This window comes from Myotis lucifugus, unplaced genomic scaffold (genome assembly GCF_000147115.1).
Source record: "Myotis lucifugus unplaced genomic scaffold, Myoluc2.0 scaffold_827, whole genome shotgun sequence".
Lineage (NCBI taxonomy): Eukaryota > Metazoa > Chordata > Mammalia > Chiroptera > Vespertilionidae > Myotis > Myotis lucifugus.
This window is the reverse complement of record NW_005871875.1, coordinates 61,092-77,372: the sequence shown is the minus strand read 5'-3', so window position 1 is coordinate 77,372 and position 16,281 is coordinate 61,092. Positions and strand designations below refer to the sequence as shown.

General features: G+C 41.8%; 2 protein-coding genes across 2 annotated transcripts; one reads left to right on the top strand and one right to left on the bottom strand.

Annotated features, from left to right (window-relative positions):
* Window positions 1-1,772: 1,772 nt before the first annotated feature.
* LOC102426364 (olfactory receptor 19) lies at window positions 1,773-2,597 on the top strand. Its single transcript, XM_023747268.1, has 2 exons — window positions 1,773-2,127; window positions 2,413-2,597. The coding sequence occupies exons 1-2, from the start codon at window positions 1,773-1,775 to the stop codon at window positions 2,595-2,597; spliced, it is 540 nt and encodes a 179-aa protein (XP_023603036.1).
* Window positions 2,598-10,337: 7,740 nt separating this feature from the next.
* Window positions 10,338-11,261, bottom strand: LOC102426054 (olfactory receptor 7A5-like). The gene has a single exon (XM_006106435.1). It carries the CDS (start codon window positions 11,259-11,261, stop codon window positions 10,338-10,340), a length of 924 nt encoding a protein of 307 aa, XP_006106497.1.
* Between the last annotated feature and the right edge of the window lie 5,020 nt (window positions 11,262-16,281).

Here is a 16,281-nt window from a genome sequence, read left to right as displayed (position 1 = left end):
AGGAATATCTAGGTGCTGTTTCTAAGTTCTTTTAAAAAATACTTGATATGGACAGTTTGACTTGCATCTACTCATAGCCTACATAGTGCGGGAAGGAGGGAGAAGAACATGGAAATAACATAGATGAAGAGGCCCTGGTGTATTTGTGTGTGTGTGTGTGTGTGTGTGTGTGTGTGTGTGTGTGTGTATGTTTGGCATATACATTGAGTGAAGTTCTCAGAGCAGAGGTGCTTGAATTCATTTATTCCAATGTGACTCTAATATCAAGAGAAGGTAACAAGGAGGAGATCCTTTTCAATTCACTGGGTGCTTTGGCAACCAGATTAATAAAGTGCAAGATTTACATAGTGCGCACAAGGCACCCTCTATGACTTGAAGTTTCAACAGCAACATGCAGGCTACCTTGTTTCTTAATATTCTCTGACACCATCTCTCACCCGGCTCTTTCTTGCTCATTCCCCTGGATACACGGGTTCATTTTGAGCCCTGATTCTTTTTTCTTTCTTTTTTTTTTAAATAATTTTTATTTCTTGAAGTATTACAAAGAGTATTACATATGTCTCCTCCCCCCCCCCTCCTTGACATTCCCCCGGCCCCTACCCCCTAGTGTCTTGTGTCCATTGGTTATTCTCATATGCATGCACACAAGTCCTTCGGTTGATCTCTTAACCCCTGCCCCCAAACCCTCCCCAGGCTTCCCACTGTAGTTTGACAGTCTGTTCAATGTTGCTCTGCCTCTGCATCTACCCCTGTTCATCAGTCTATACTGGTCCCCATTATCTGTCCCAAACTCACTGGAGCAGTCCCAACCTCACCGGGGCCGTCTCGACCTCACCAGGGCCGTTTCAACCTCACCGGGGCCGTCCCGACCTCACCAGGGCCGTTTCAACCTCACCGGGCCCGTCCTGACCTCACCGGGGCCGTTTCAACCTCACCGGGGCCTGATTTTCTAAAACAACCATCTTCTCAGGGCCTTTGCACTAGATGTTCCTTTTGCCTGGTAAGAACTTCCCCTTTGTCTGGTGCCTGTCTTCATTGAGGTGTCTGTTTAACTGTCACCTGTTGGCAAGTCTTGGCTAAACTCTATAAAAACAACACCCTCAATGCACTCTCTCCATGGAATGTGATTTACTTTTCTTTATTGCATCTTCAGCATTGCATATGTGATATTATCATTTTTATTGGATTAAATTCTTTCTCCATCATTAGTTTGTAGAGACTTTTATTTTTCAGCATTCCATATTGTGAACAGTGCCTAAAGCATGGTCTATAGTCAACATACAGCGTGTCCTCCAAAAGTGTATACACACTGTACAAGCTGATAGCTCAATATTGAAAATAAAATGCATTTAATAAACACTACCTTTATTATTATTCAAACTATGGACACACATTTTTTGGGACACCATATATTTACCTCAAGCAAATGAAACATATCCTCAATAAAACAGCAATAAACATTATCTTTGAAGAATTGATTGATGGTAAAAAACGAAATTTTAATGAGAAATGGCAACAGAAATAAATTAATGGGAATCAAAACATACACTAAATATGGAAATTATTTTCTGATTCTAAAATATAAATATATCATTTATTCTCAGTTACTAATTCCTGCTAATGTAAAAATTAGTTATTAATTTTTTCTATTTTCTAGTAGTCACCTCTGACACATGGAACCAGGCAATGGTACACAAAATTCAGAATTTCTTCTTCTGGGACTATCACAGGCACGGGAACTACAGGCCCTCATATTTGGGCTTTTCCTCTCCATGTACCTGATCACTATGTTTGGAAACCTACTCATCATCCTGGCCATCAGCTCAGATTCCCACCTCCACACACCCATGTACTTCTTCCTCTGCAACCTGTCCTTGGTAGACATCTGTTTCACCTCCACCACCGTCCCAAAGATGCTGGTGAACATCCAGACACAGAGCAAAGTAATCACCTATGAAGGCTGCATCACACAGATGTATTTTTATACTCTCTTTGTAGTGTTGGACAACTTTATCCTGACTGTAATGGCGTATGACCGGTTTGTGGCCATCTGCCACCCCCTGCACTACATGGTCATCATGAATCCCCGGCTCTGTGGACTGCTGGTTCTGGTGTCCTGGATCATGAGTATCCTGAATTCCTTGCTAGAAAGCTTAATGGTGTTGAGGCTGTCCTTCTGCTCAGACTTGGAAATTCCCCACTTTTTCTGTGAACTGAATCAGGTGATCAAAGTTGCCTGTTCTGACACCTTTCTTAACAACATTATGTTATATTTTTTACTTGTGCTACTAGGTGGTGGTCCCCTTGTAGGGATCCTTTACTCTTACTCTAAGATAGTCTCCTGTATATGTGCAATCCCTTCAGCTCAGGGGAAGTATAAAGCATTTTCTACCTGTGCGTCTCACCTCTCAGTTGTCTCCTTATTTTATGGTACGTGCCTAGGAGTGTATCTTAGCTCTACTGCTCCCCAAAATACACACTCAAGTGCAGTAGCCTCGGTGATGTACACCGTGGTCACACCCATGTTGAACCCCTTCATCTACAGTCTGAGGAACAATGACATAAAGAGGGCCCTGGTAAGATTCTTTGCCAGGTAACCTTTTCAAGGGACAACTGTACTAGTTTGAAGAAGTGCCCATGAATGCAGGCTTCAAAGCCTCAGAGCCTGATGTTCTGAACAAATAAAGCCAATCTTTGGACCATACATAATTGGAAATTCTCATCTCATGGGTTAACATGAATTCTTTTAGCATAATTTATTCTCTTGTGACATATATCATTCAAAGGAATATTTGTATTGTTTCCCTGAAAGAATAGTCATGAATTCCACTACCACTATGGACCAAACTACATTTGGGTACTAAGGATATTTACATAATTTTAATTTAGAGGAAAACCTAAGACCATAGTCTTCAAGGTGCACATCTAATCTTTTTTTAAAAAATATATTTTATTGATTTTTTACAGAGAGGAAGGGAGAGGGATAGAGAGTTAGAAACATCGATCAGCTGCCTCCTGCACACCTCCTACTGGGGATGTGCCCGCAACCAAGGTATATGCCCTTGACCGGAATCGAACCTGGGACCTTTCAGTCTGCAGGCTGATGCTCTATCCACTGAGCCAAACCAGTTAGGGCTAATCTTTAAAGAGTTGATATGATGTCTATGTGTAAGGGTCCTTATTCATTGGGGTGAAAAAATTACCTGGAGAGTTTTATGTGCTTTTTCTTAACTATTTTCCTGTTTTGGCTGAAAATCTTTCAATACGCTCCCTTCAAATGTGACTCCTTCTAGTGCTCCAAGTTAAATATCTCCCCTTTTCTAAAGTTTTCCAAATCTACCAAAGAGACAGTGAGTGAACAATCTCCGTATCATACAATATATGTCTGAATGAAGCTTATCTCACACATATTTTCTCCATAAGTCACATCACAGCCTCTTGTACTTAGAGACACTAGACAGGTTTCAGCACTATACATGGGGGCCAATTTCAACAGTGAAATCACCAACAGAAAGAAGGTGAAACGTGTGGCACTACATAGACTATGAAAACTACACATTATGGTATCAGAGCTGAAACAAGAAGGCAGCGTCTTGCCTTGTTGGACCTCAGATTAGAAGTGGCCAGTAAGCAATTCTGATTGCTCTTTTCTCTGTGCATGTCTGAGAATGACCACTGACTTCTCACCAGTATTGATTTCAGGTTACAAATAAATGTTTGCAAGTAGGTCAGTTCTCAAATATGGAATATTTGAATAATGAATAATGACAGAACAAATGCGCTCACACACACACACACACACACACACACACACACACACACACACATAGAATCTCAATTGCTGGTGTGTGTGTCCACGACTCAACATAAGCAATAATGACAGGAATAGTAGGAAGCCAGTTGGGCTGGAGGAAATAGTGAGGGGACAGTGGGAGGAGATAATGGCAGGGAGGGCCAGGGCAGGACATGTAGGGACTTGTGGGTCACCAGGAGGAGGGAGGGCCAGGGCAGGACATGTTGGGAGTCTCTAAGGGTTCAGGAGGATTTTGACTTTTGTTTTGAGTTTGTTGGAAGTCTCTAAGGGTTCTTGAGTAGTGTTGTCCTCTGGACACTGCTGGGGGAACAGCCTGTGTGTGAGGGCGAGTGGAGTGGAGTGGAGCTGAAAGGTCAGGGCACAGGTGACTGAACTGTCCCCAGTACAAGATAATGGGGCTGGTCCAGGGTAAGGCCATGGAGGAGATGATAAGTGCGTGGATTCTGGATGGATTTTGAAAGTAGAACCCTTGGGGTTTGCTAATTCTGGGATTGGAGGGATAGATAGCAAAGAGATAGAGAGATACACAGATACTCTAGTATTTTGACCTGGACACCTAGGCCACTAGGAAGAACACTGAGGCCCACAGGGGCAGAGGGAGGTGCCCAGGTTGCACATGGGTCCACAGTGGACTCATCCCTAGCCAAGGTATGATCCTGATTTGAGAGCTCTCCCTGTCCCTCTCCCTCTCCCTCTCCCTCTCCCTCTCCCTCTCCCTCTCCCTCTATCTCTCCCTGTCCCTCTCCCTCTCCCTCTCCCTCGCTATGGTGAAACCAGCAGTCACATTGTGAGCTGCCCTGTGGAAAGACCCATGTGGTGAGGAGCTGAGAGCTGCCTACTGAACAGCCAGTGAGGAACTTAATCCTGTCAACAACACCTGAGTGAACTTGGGAATGGACCCTTTCTCAGCTGACACTGTGACCCACTAGGAACCCTAGAACAAAGAACCCAGAGAAGCCATACCTTATTCCTGACCCACAAAAACTGTGAGATCATAACTATTTGCTGTTATTTTAGGCCCTTATGTTTGGGGCAATTTGTTGCACAGCAATAAATCACTAACACAACATATTTGGCCAGAGATTAAGAGGTGAATCAGGAATTATAGTGTTTGCCCAGTTGAAATAAAATTGTAATAGATGTCTGCCTTGGGCTGGTTTCCCTGAACTGCAGAGCCTGAGATAAGGACTGAGTAGGGGTACATCATTAGCAGTGGATCTTACAAAGCATGAGTAGAGAAGAAGGAACATGAGATAGGGAGGTTTAGGCAGCAAATCATGAGAGTTTGAATGAACAATTTCTGCAGTGGGCACTGGGGCTCAGTCCTTTCAGGAGCCTTTGAAAGAGTATAGAACACACCCTGGAGGAGTGACGGAGCTGGGTTATTGATCCACAAAAAGTGATGGAGGATCATTGCCAACGATGCTAACTCCCTATCAATTCTGACTTAGCCCAACATGGGCCATAGAAAGCCCCAGGCAGAGCATCTTGGGTGTTCACCAGAGCAGGGACTACAGGGAGATGAATGAGGCACAAAGATTGATTTTTCCCTTGGCCTCTGTTCTACAACGTCTCAGCTCATTGCTGTGACAGATCTTGTCTTAATTTAACATTTTTCTATTTCAAACATCATGCATGTTTTACATTAATTTTGATTTTTTTAAACACTCCTTAAAATAATAGTCATCTTTACTATTGAGTTCCTTGGTGTCCTTTAAATTTTGCTTCAATTCTTACTAAGGTCCCAGCCCTGGGGATCATGGATGAGGGAACCATCACCAATATCAGCACACATGGGAGAGGACTCAGCTGTCAGCTGCCATATATGAGCAGGGTGGGCTCAGTTCTGCTCTAGTAACAAGCAAAGCTCAAATCTCCATGGTTTAAAGCATCAGAGACTTTCTTTCTCACCTGGCTACTGTCTGCACACATAGGAAAAGAAAAGTGTGTGGCCACTCTAAGCCTCCTGCAGATTTTTTTCTCTTTTTTAAAAATATATTTTTATTGATTTCAGAGAGAAAGGGCGAGGGGAAAGACATAGAAACATCAATGATGAGAAAGAGTCATTGATAGGCTGTGTCCTGCACGCCCCCGACTGGGGATCAAGCCTGCAACCTGGCCTTGTGCCCTTGACTGGAATTGCATGCAGGACTCTTAATCCTCAGGCCCACACTCTTATCTGCTGAGCCAAACAAGCTAGGGCTGGATTTTTTTCTTAATTTGGTGAAATACACATAACATAAAAGTTACCATCTTAACCATTATTTAAATGGACAGTTCAGGGGCATTAAGTACATTTACATGCAACCATCACCACCATTCATCTCCAGACTGTCTTATCTTTATAAACTGGAACTTGGTTTCTATTAAACATTCATTCCTTCTCTCCCCCTCACCCCCAGCTCAAGGCACCCACCATTCTACTTCAGGTCTCTATGAGTGTGACTTCTCTCGGGAGCTCATAAAAGTGGAATCACACAGTATGTGTCTTTGTATGTCTCCTTTATTTCACTCAGCTTAATGTCCTTAGGGGTCATCCATGTTGTATCATGTGTCAAAATTTCCTTCCTTATAAAAAATATTTACAGCAGTTGTTGGGGTCCAGCCCCAACAGGTCCAGGGATTCCCCAAGGTGTGGACGGAGTCTGCGAAGAAAGAATGACAGGGAGGCAGCGTTCAGGTGATCATCATAGCCAGGTTCCTTTTAGCCAGGTTCCTCCCTTTATTGTCCTCTTACATTTGTATTTATCCTATTTGATCTTAATCCTATCCATTCTATTCCAAAGGTCAGGGCGTTTCTTATCTCCATTCCAAGGTTACTCTATTGTTCTATTAAGCTACAAGGAAGTAACTGAAGGAGACCATCCCAAGTAAAGATTATGTAGTTTAAGCGTGATTGTTCGTAGTTAAAGTGATTAACTACCCGCCTGGCACTTAGTTAAAGGGTTTTACTGATAAAAATCCTCACCTGGGGAAACAACCTTTCTCGGGGAGCGTTAAGAGGGGGAGAAAACATATTAAGAACAGTATGCCACATAGGCCAGGTCCCTTAAAACACCCCTGCAGCAACTGAGTTAAGCAGCCAGGGTGGATCGGCTTCCAGCAAGTAGTAAAAAAGAAATAAAAGTTTTTATTGTAATCATTTTAAGTGTGCAGTTGAGTAGTGTTAGGTACATTCACATTGTTGTGCAACCAACCCCTAAATATTTTTATGTTCTTGCAAAACTGATACTATTCACCCACTAAACACTAACTAACTCCCCAGCCCCCCTCCTTCCATGCCTGACAATCACCCTTGTATTTTCTTTTTCTATAAATTTCACTACTTCAGATATGTCATATAAGTGAAATCATGCAGAATTTGTCCTTTGTGACTGGCTTCTTTTATTCAGCATAATGTCAGTAACTCTATTCTTTCAAATATTTATTTCTCTGTTGTATGTGCATTTCAAAGGCCACCTCCTTCCACAAAGAACCCATCCCCAACAAATACAAGTATCAGATTGGAAATCATTTTGAATATGTTAAGGGCAGGTCAATAAAAAGAGAAGCAATGTCTACATGAGGATGTCAAAAAAGATAGTATCAGGAAAGCAACAGCTCTCTAGCCATGTTAACCAATGAGTTAAGTCCCTGGACAGGAGATATCTGGAAGGAAAAAGTTTTACTTTTTTAGCCTAGAAATGGTAAGCGGGAGGCAAGCTGCAGAGGGAAGATGTTTACATTTGGGGGGGCCTGACCCTCAAGAGTAGAACTTCCACATCTGGTAATTAAACATATTTTTTACTCTCACTTTCTTCTCTAAGATCATTCAGCCATTGAGGGCAGATGTAAAAATAAAACTTTTCTGAATTAAAATTTACCCAAGTGACAGTCAGTTTGCAGATGTGGCCCCATTCGTTTCTGTTTCCACGTATTTGTCCATGTGATTGTGAGCTTCTCCCATCCAGAGGTGTAGTCTTTTTCTCCACCTTTCAATCTGGGCTGGATTTAGGATTTTTTTAGTTGTTTTGGTCAAAAAAATATGGTGGAAGGGACAGTGCACCTTACCAAGCCTGGGTGTATTTCTACTGCTCTCACTCAGACCCTGGCTGAGCCATATGAATAAATTCAGGGGGCCTTCCAGAGAAGGAGAGGACAGGAAGACAGAGCTCATTTATTCCAGCCAAGCCCTCTCTAGATCATTCACCATAGCTGAGCCCCTAATACATTAGAAAGATCAGCAGAGACACCCCAGCTGAGCCATAGCTGACTGCAGACTCATGAGGAGACCAGCGGAGATCAGAGCACCTCCCCACTACACAAACCCATTGGAAAATAAAAGAATTGTATTAAACCATTTGCATTTAAGATGGCTTGTTACATAGCAATAGTGAATTGATACTATAATTAAAGAGAACAGAACTGAGGTAAATTATAATAACCTGCAACTCCTTACTTTTGACATTTGTACTGAAATTTGAGGACAGCATTCAAAATCATTCTGTTATTCAAATATATTCAACTGTATTTAAGATAACTGTATGAAAGTGCCTCCACTGAGGTTCCTTCTAGGTAGTCAGGACAGGGTGGGAAGTCATGCATGGTTGTGCAGGAAAATCCATAATTCTTATTCACATGACTGGGCAGAATTTCCACTCCCGGGCGATTAATCCTCTTTATTTTTTATTTTTCACTTTGGTTATTTTGACAGTTTGTTTTGTTTGTTTGTTTTTGTTTTTCAGATCCTCTATTCACATTAACATTAAATGTGATTTGCCAGGAAATAAAAATTCCCCCACACCAAAATACCATTCCAGATCCGGTACACTTAAATGTATGACTCCATTGGAAGTGCTATCAGCATAGTCTTTGCAAATAGCCTAAAGCATATATTTCAGAGCTTTTTAGAAGTTGTTTGTAATGTTCATGTTTACTTCTTAAGCCAAACTGCTTTCTAATGAAGACAACATTGTGCTTTGTGCAAGAATGGAAACCTCAAAATAATCATCATAAAGCTTCTGGGAGAATAAAATAGGATGGTCCACAGATGTAAGATGAAATCCCCAATGTTGGAGTTTTAAATGGTTAGAGGAGGCCAGACTAGAAGACAAGACCAAACCAACAGTAGACGAGTGAAATATGATATGGTACTAGATAATCTGTAAAGTTTTGTTTGGACCGTAAGTCTAATCATAAGGAGTAATCTGAATTCAGTTCAGTCCAGCCAGCAGAAATTGACTTGCAATTTTTAATTGTATTTATTATGCAGACCATTCTAGAAGGTTTCTTTAGTGTACACTGTTGTACTTTTTGTCCTGGCAATTTGAGGGTGTGCCAATACCACAAAATCATCAATGAGAACAGGCCATTCTCCCTCTTCATCATAATGAGACATGTCATCTGCAATCATTGCACTAAAGTCTAAAGAAAATTCCAGGTATCTTTTGGTAGTGATTGTTTATGATGTCCCAACAAAAACTAAGAATTTAAAGCTTCCATTATGCACTAAATTCCAGTAGGCAATGACCATTCCTAGACCTATCCTTTTTGCCAATTTTATTTTACTTTGATGATCTTTGTATCTAGTGTATAGATGTTTTAACTTCTTCCTGTTCAATGATCCTTTTACACTGTCTCATATATACGGTTCAGGATTTTGGAAAAAATTGGTCTCTTGCGACATCTAACTTCCAGTCATTTTGAGACAGGCAACTTACTGCTGGTTTTTCATTAGATTGTGTGAAGATCATAAAGTAACCCAGGTTATCCTTCTGCAATGAAGTAAACTTGTTCATGTTGTGTCCTCCAGGCCGCTTCCCTCCTCCTCCAGCTCCAGGGTGAATGGAGGATAGACAGATCCTCTCCTAGGCTCCTGGACTTCATTTCATGCACAGTGCGGGGCAGTCCTTGGTAAACCTGAGGAAGCAGCCCTGGGCCTGAGAGTGGCAGAGGCTTGGGGGAAGGTGTTAGGAGGACCTCATGACTTTTTTCTCAGGGGTGGGGTCCTCTCAGGCATGTGAGATTCATCCTTTAATTATAAAGATTGAAGATATTCCTGAGTGTAAAGGATATATATATATATATATATATATATATATATATATATCCTATATAATAAAAGCCTGATATGTGAATTGACCAAGTGGTGGAACAGCCGGTCACTATGTCGTGCACTGACCACCAGGGCTCAGATGCTCAATGCAGGAGCTGCCCCCAAGCCACAGGCCCTAGGCCAGCCAAGGTGGGTGCCTGTGGGGGTCTGCCCAATCACCTTAGTAGCCAAGTATAGTTTTGTCCATAGAGGTAGTAAAATTCATTACAATTCTTTAGGAAAGCAGTAGAAAAATTATTTGGAATGATATATGTCATAAGAGAATAAATTATACTAAAGTAATTCATGTTAACGTATAAGATAAATGAATATTTCCAATTCCTTATGGTCCAAAAATTGGATTGATCTCTGTCAGACTTTTGACCCTGAAGCTTGAAACCTGCATTCCCGGGCAATTCGTCAGCCCAGTATAGTTGGTCCTTGAAAAGCTTACCTGTCAAGGAATCTTTCCAGGGCCCTCCTTAAGTCATTGTTCCTGAGACTGTAGATGAAGGGGTTCAGCATGGGTGTGACCACAGTGTACATCACCGAGGCTGTTGCACTTGAGTGTGCATTTTGGGTAGCAGTAGAGCTGAGGTAAACTCCAAGACTTGTACCATAAAATAAGGAGACAACTGAGAGGTGAGATGCACAGGTAGAAAATGCTTTATACTTCCCTTGAGATGATGAGATCCCTCGTATGGAGAAAAGTATCTTAGAGTAAGAGTATAGAATTCCAGCAAGGGGACCACCACCTAGCAGCCCAGCTGAGGAATACATCACGATGTTGTTAAGAAAGGTATCAGAACAGGCAAGTTGGAGCACCTGATTGAGTTCACAGAAAAAGTGGGGGATTTCCAAGTCTGAGCAGAAGTGCAGACCCAATACCATTAAGCATTCTAACAAGGAATTCAGGACACTCATGATCCAGGACAGCAGAACCAGCAGTCCACAGAGCTGGGGGTTCATGATGACCATGTAGTGTAGGGGGTGGCAGATGGCCACAAACCGGTCATAGGCCATCACAGTCAGGATAATGCTGTCCAACACTGCAAAGAGCATATAAAAATACATCTGTGTGATGCAGCCTTCATAGGTGATGACTTTGGTCTGTGTCTGGATGTTCACCAGCATCTTTGGGACGGTGGTGGAGGTGAAACAGATGTCCACCAAGGACAAGTTGGAGAGGAAGAAGTACATGGGTGTGTGGAGGTGGGAGTCTGAGCTGACGGCCAGGATAATGAGCAGGTTTCCCAACACAGTGATCAGGTACATGGAGAGGAAAAGCCCAAATATGAGGGGCTGCAGTTCCAGTGCCTGTGAAATTCCCAGAAGAAGAAATTCTGAAATTTGTGTATCATTGCCTGGTTCCATGTGTCAGAGTTGACTACAAAAAAAATTAAAAATTAATTTTCATGTTAGCAAGCATTAGTAACTGAGAATAAATGTCACGTTTATATTTTAGAATCAGGATAATAACTTGCATTTTTGTTGTGTTATCTGGTCTCCATTGTTTCTCTATTGGCATTTCTCATTAGAAATTCCTTTTCTTACATCAACCTGTCCTTCAAACATAATGTATACTGTTGTTTTACTGAGGATATCTTTCATGCATTTGAGAAATATATATTGACTATAGACCATGTTCTAGGCACTGTTCAGGGTATGGAATTCTTAAAAACAAAAGTCTACAAACTAATGATAGAGCAATAATATAATCAAATAAAAATAATAATATAACATATCCAATGGTGAAGATGATATAAAGAAAAGTAAATCACATTAAATGGAGAGAGTGGATAGAGGGTGTTCTTTTTTATAGAGTTTAACCAAGACTTGCCAACGCCTGACACTTTAACACACTCCTTAATGAAGACTGAGCGAGAGACTAAGTGGGAAAGTGTTTCCCAGAGAGAAGGAATGGCCAGTGCAAAGGCCCTGAGGAAGATAGTTGTTTTAGAAAATGAAGGCTCTGGAGTTTGAAGATAGCAGCATGTGGCGAATTACTCTTGCAATTCCTCCCAGAACCAAACTGGCAATAATACTAAATTAGGGAATATTCACCCTGAATTACCAACTAGAGAGTAGCTGAAGAGGAGACTATTAAAGAAGGGACGGGCAGAAACCACCTTGAGAGTGATAGGGAGGTTGTGGTTTGGGGAGGGGCTGGCACCACTCCCACAGGGTAGGCCAAGTTGAGGAGGGATATCTCAGCTGTGGGGGTTTCCCCCTGAGAGTAGTGAGGCCTGTACACCAGGCTGGGCTCCCCAGCTCCCAGGGCCAGAGCCATGAACACCTGCCCACATAGCATCCAAAAGTGAAAAGCAGCAGGGCTTCTACCAGCAGGGGGCGATGGATCCTGCTGGAGATAAAGCCACTTTGTTTTTATTTATATATATATTTTAAAATCTTTATTATTGAAAGTATTACATATGGTCGCTTGTTTCCTCCACTGACTTCTTCTAGCCTGCGCCTGTCCCCTACCCCTGGCCTTCACCACCCTATTGTCTGGGCCCATGGGTTATGCATATATGATACAAATTCTTTGGTTAATCTCTTCCCTGCCTCTCACTCTCCCCCACCTTCCCTTTGAGGTTCAACAGTCTGTTCATGTTTCTATGACTCTGGGTCTATTTTTGATCATCATTTTATTTGGTTCATTACATTCCACATATGAATGAGATCATGTGATGCTTATCTTCCTCTGACTGGCTTATTTCTCTTAGCATAACACTCGAAATGCTGCTGCAAATGGTAAGGGTTCTTTCTTTTTTACAGTTGTGTAGTATTCCATTGTGTAAATGTACCATGGCTTTTATATCCACTCATGTGCTGATAGGCACTTGGGTTGTTTCCCAATCTTAGCTATTGCAAATTGGCTGCTAGGAACATAGGGGTGCATATATTCTTTCTGACTGGTGTTTCCAATTTCTTAGGATATATTCCTAGAATTGGGATCACTGGATCAAATGGGAGTTCCATTTTTAATTTTTTGAGAAAACTCCATACTCTTTTCCATAGAGGAAGCCACTTTGTTTTTAAAGGGGCAGAGCACAGAATTTTCATTCATAGCCACTCACCCTGGCTTCAGTGGAGTGGGGAGTGGTGGTGCAGACTGGAGTCACCTGAGAAATTGCCGGAAGCCGGTCCATCCTTGCTGCTTGACACAGTCGCTGCAGGAAAGAAACATCTGCACAGCATGTGTTTCAAGGGACCTGGCATATATAGCATATTGTTCTTAATATGTTTGCTCTCCTTAGCGCCATGTGTTTTAACCAAGGTCACCTCTCCGAGAAAGGTTGTTTCCCCAGGTGGGGATTTTTCCCTGAGGTTAGGGAGGGGATACAACCCCTTAACTAAGTGCCAGGCGGGTAGTTAATCACTTTAACTACAAACAATCACGCTTAAGCTACATAATCTTTACTCCCTGGAATGGAGATAAGAAACGCCCTAACCTTTGTAATAGAAATTGACAGGATTAAAACCGGCTGGTATAAATACGGATGTAACAAGACAATAAAGATGAGATCCTCATCAGTTCCTAACCAGAACTCCGACCAGAACTTTGGCTGGAGATCCTGGCTAGAGGTCCTGACTAGGCTGCTGACCAACTGAAGGCTGTCTCCGTGTCATTCCTTCTTCGCCGACTCCGTCCACACCTTTGGGGACTCCTGGACCTGCTGGGATTGGACCCCAGCAAGAAATGTCTGGGATTAGAAGCCTTGAGGAGAGACATGAAGAGTAGCTTCCAGGATACCAGGGCTCAGTCTTCCTTCCCAGTTCAGCAGTAGCCATTTTTCCTGAGAAATACAAGCTCCTCCCCTTAGCTGAAAAGGCCCAACCTATAGGTCTGGTCAGACTCAGGAAGCACCAGTGACTGGCTTTGGGGTGAGGCCATTCTCTAAACTTTCCTGGGAACCTGACTGGCACCTCCCCCTCATGGAAGAGCTGATAGAAATTACTGATTTCCAGCAGACCCCACTGGCCTGCCTATGAGTGGATTCGCCCTGCAAGGTTAGGGAAATACAGTCTAACCTCGGTTCTCCCAACTCGAACAATTCCGTTCTTGACCAAGTTGTTCAGAGAAACCATGTCTTGAGTGCCAAACAAATTTTGTGCATGATCAAAAGCGTCTTGCAAGACACAAACAAAGGAGAGAATGAGAGTCAAGTATACTGTGCTGTGAATATTTTCATGTAGTTTTGTTGTTGGTGTTGTTTTTGTTGTTTTTATTTTGTTTTGCTTTTTTTGTTGGTGAAATGGATGATTAGCGCAATTTTAAAACCTAAAGAGACCATCAGATGTGCTGATGTTGCTAAGGGCATAAAAGTGCTCACGAAACAAAGATCATAGGCAATTGAAGAGGTAGAAAAACTGTTGTTGATTTGGATAAAGAAGAGCAGTTAGCCTGTGATTGCATTTTGGAAGCATTGATATGTGATAAAGTGAATACTGCACCCCTGGAATGAGTGATAAAAGTGATTCATTTAAGGCTAGTAAGGGGTAGTTCAATAAATTGAGAAAAGAAGTGTTTGTTTATAGATTATACAGTACTGTAGACATGTACTGTATATAAGAAAGGTTAAAACAGGGAACCATTTGGGGGTCTGCAACAAAGTAATTCAATTTACATTATTTCTAATGAAGAAAGAATTGTTCAGTTTTCAAACAAATCTCTTCTCCAACAGTCTTCTGGAATGAATTACTAGTAAGTTCGAGAGTATTTTGTGAGAGTCTCAGGTGTGTGGCTCTGGGACAGGGGAACACACCCACCATCTTCCCTGAAGTCTGAATGGCACCTCTCCCTCATGGGAGAGACAGAGGTCCCATCTCCCCGATTCTGCCAACAGCCTTTCAGAAACAGTTTTTTCAGTGACTAAATATGATAGCAAGTGGGCAATGAAGGAGGGACAAGTTGGACCCCAAAGTGCCTTGGGATGTTTGCTGACCCACCTTTGGGGCCCATGCAGCTATACAGCTGACCTTGGAGAGTAGCTTGTCCTTCCTGTGCACAGTCAAGCTCAGTGGAGGCAGCCACAAAAGGGGGATCACTTCAAGCTTCAACTAGGTTGCTGAGAACCAAATGTGGAGAGCTTCCGACATTAGCTAGCACCAAAGTCCCTACCAGAATCAACATACAAAACAGTTATCCTCAGGCAACACAAAAGAAGGATACAAAGGGAGATTCCAGGAGCTCATTAAACTCTACCTAAATGAACTCCACTTTGTTATTTCATTATTTTCTCTTTATTGTTTTATTATTTTTTCTTTCTCATCACTTATTTTTCTTTCTCCTTTTGTATTCTATTCTTCCTTTATTTCACTTATTTTTTGCCTTACTTTTTCTTTCTTCTTCTCTTTTTCACTGTTCTTATACTTCATCTTCTTGTTTACTCCTTTCTTTCCTTTCATGTTATTTTATCTTCTTCATTTTTTCTTATTTATTCTTTTATTCGTCTTCTTTTATTATTCTTGATCTCTTTTCTCATTCTTTTTTCTATTCTGGTTGTTTTCATTGCTGTTGGATCCTTTGTATGTTTTTGTTTTCTTTCAAATTTTATTGGATCAGCATCTTTAAAATAGCTCACACATGTGATCAGGGTTGAGCTTCACATTCAGCCAGCCTGAGGGTGGATCCCATCCACAAATGGTATAACAACAATCAAGATCCAGTTACAACAGAACAGCCCTCCCACTACTACTCCCCCCCCCAACAAACAAACAACAACAACAACAAACAAACAAGGGACATTTCTAGAGCATCCAGCTCAGTGGCTGCACTACTGGCCCTACAGGACACTTCCTTGAAAGACCACCCCATGAAGACTGGGAATCAGCATTTCTATCTAATACATAGAAACAAACACAAAGAAAGAGCTTGGGGAGAAAAGATACAATCCCCAAATGAAAGAAAAGTAGGAACCTCCAGAAAAAAAGCTAAAATAAAATGGAGGCAAGCAATTTTATCAGATATACAGTTCTAAGTAATAGTTATAAGAATGCCTAAGGAACTTAGAGAGAACTACAGGAAACATAATGGGAACCACAAGGAACTCACTGGGAACTACATCAACATGAAAAAGGACATAGGAACCATGAATAAGAACCACTCAGAAATGAAGAATACTACCTGGTGAAAGAAATACATTTACAAGTCCAGAAAGCACAGAGAGTACCAACAAGAGGAACCCAAAGAGGCCCACACCAAGACACATCATAATTAAAATGCCAAGGGTTAAAGACAAAGAGAGAATCTTAAAAGCAGCAAAAGAAAAGCAGTAACTTACCTATAAGGGAGCGCCCATATGACTATCAGCTGTTGTGTATTTTTAACAGAAACTTTGCAAGTCAGAAGGGAGTAGCAAGAAATATTCAAAGTGATGAATAGCAAGGA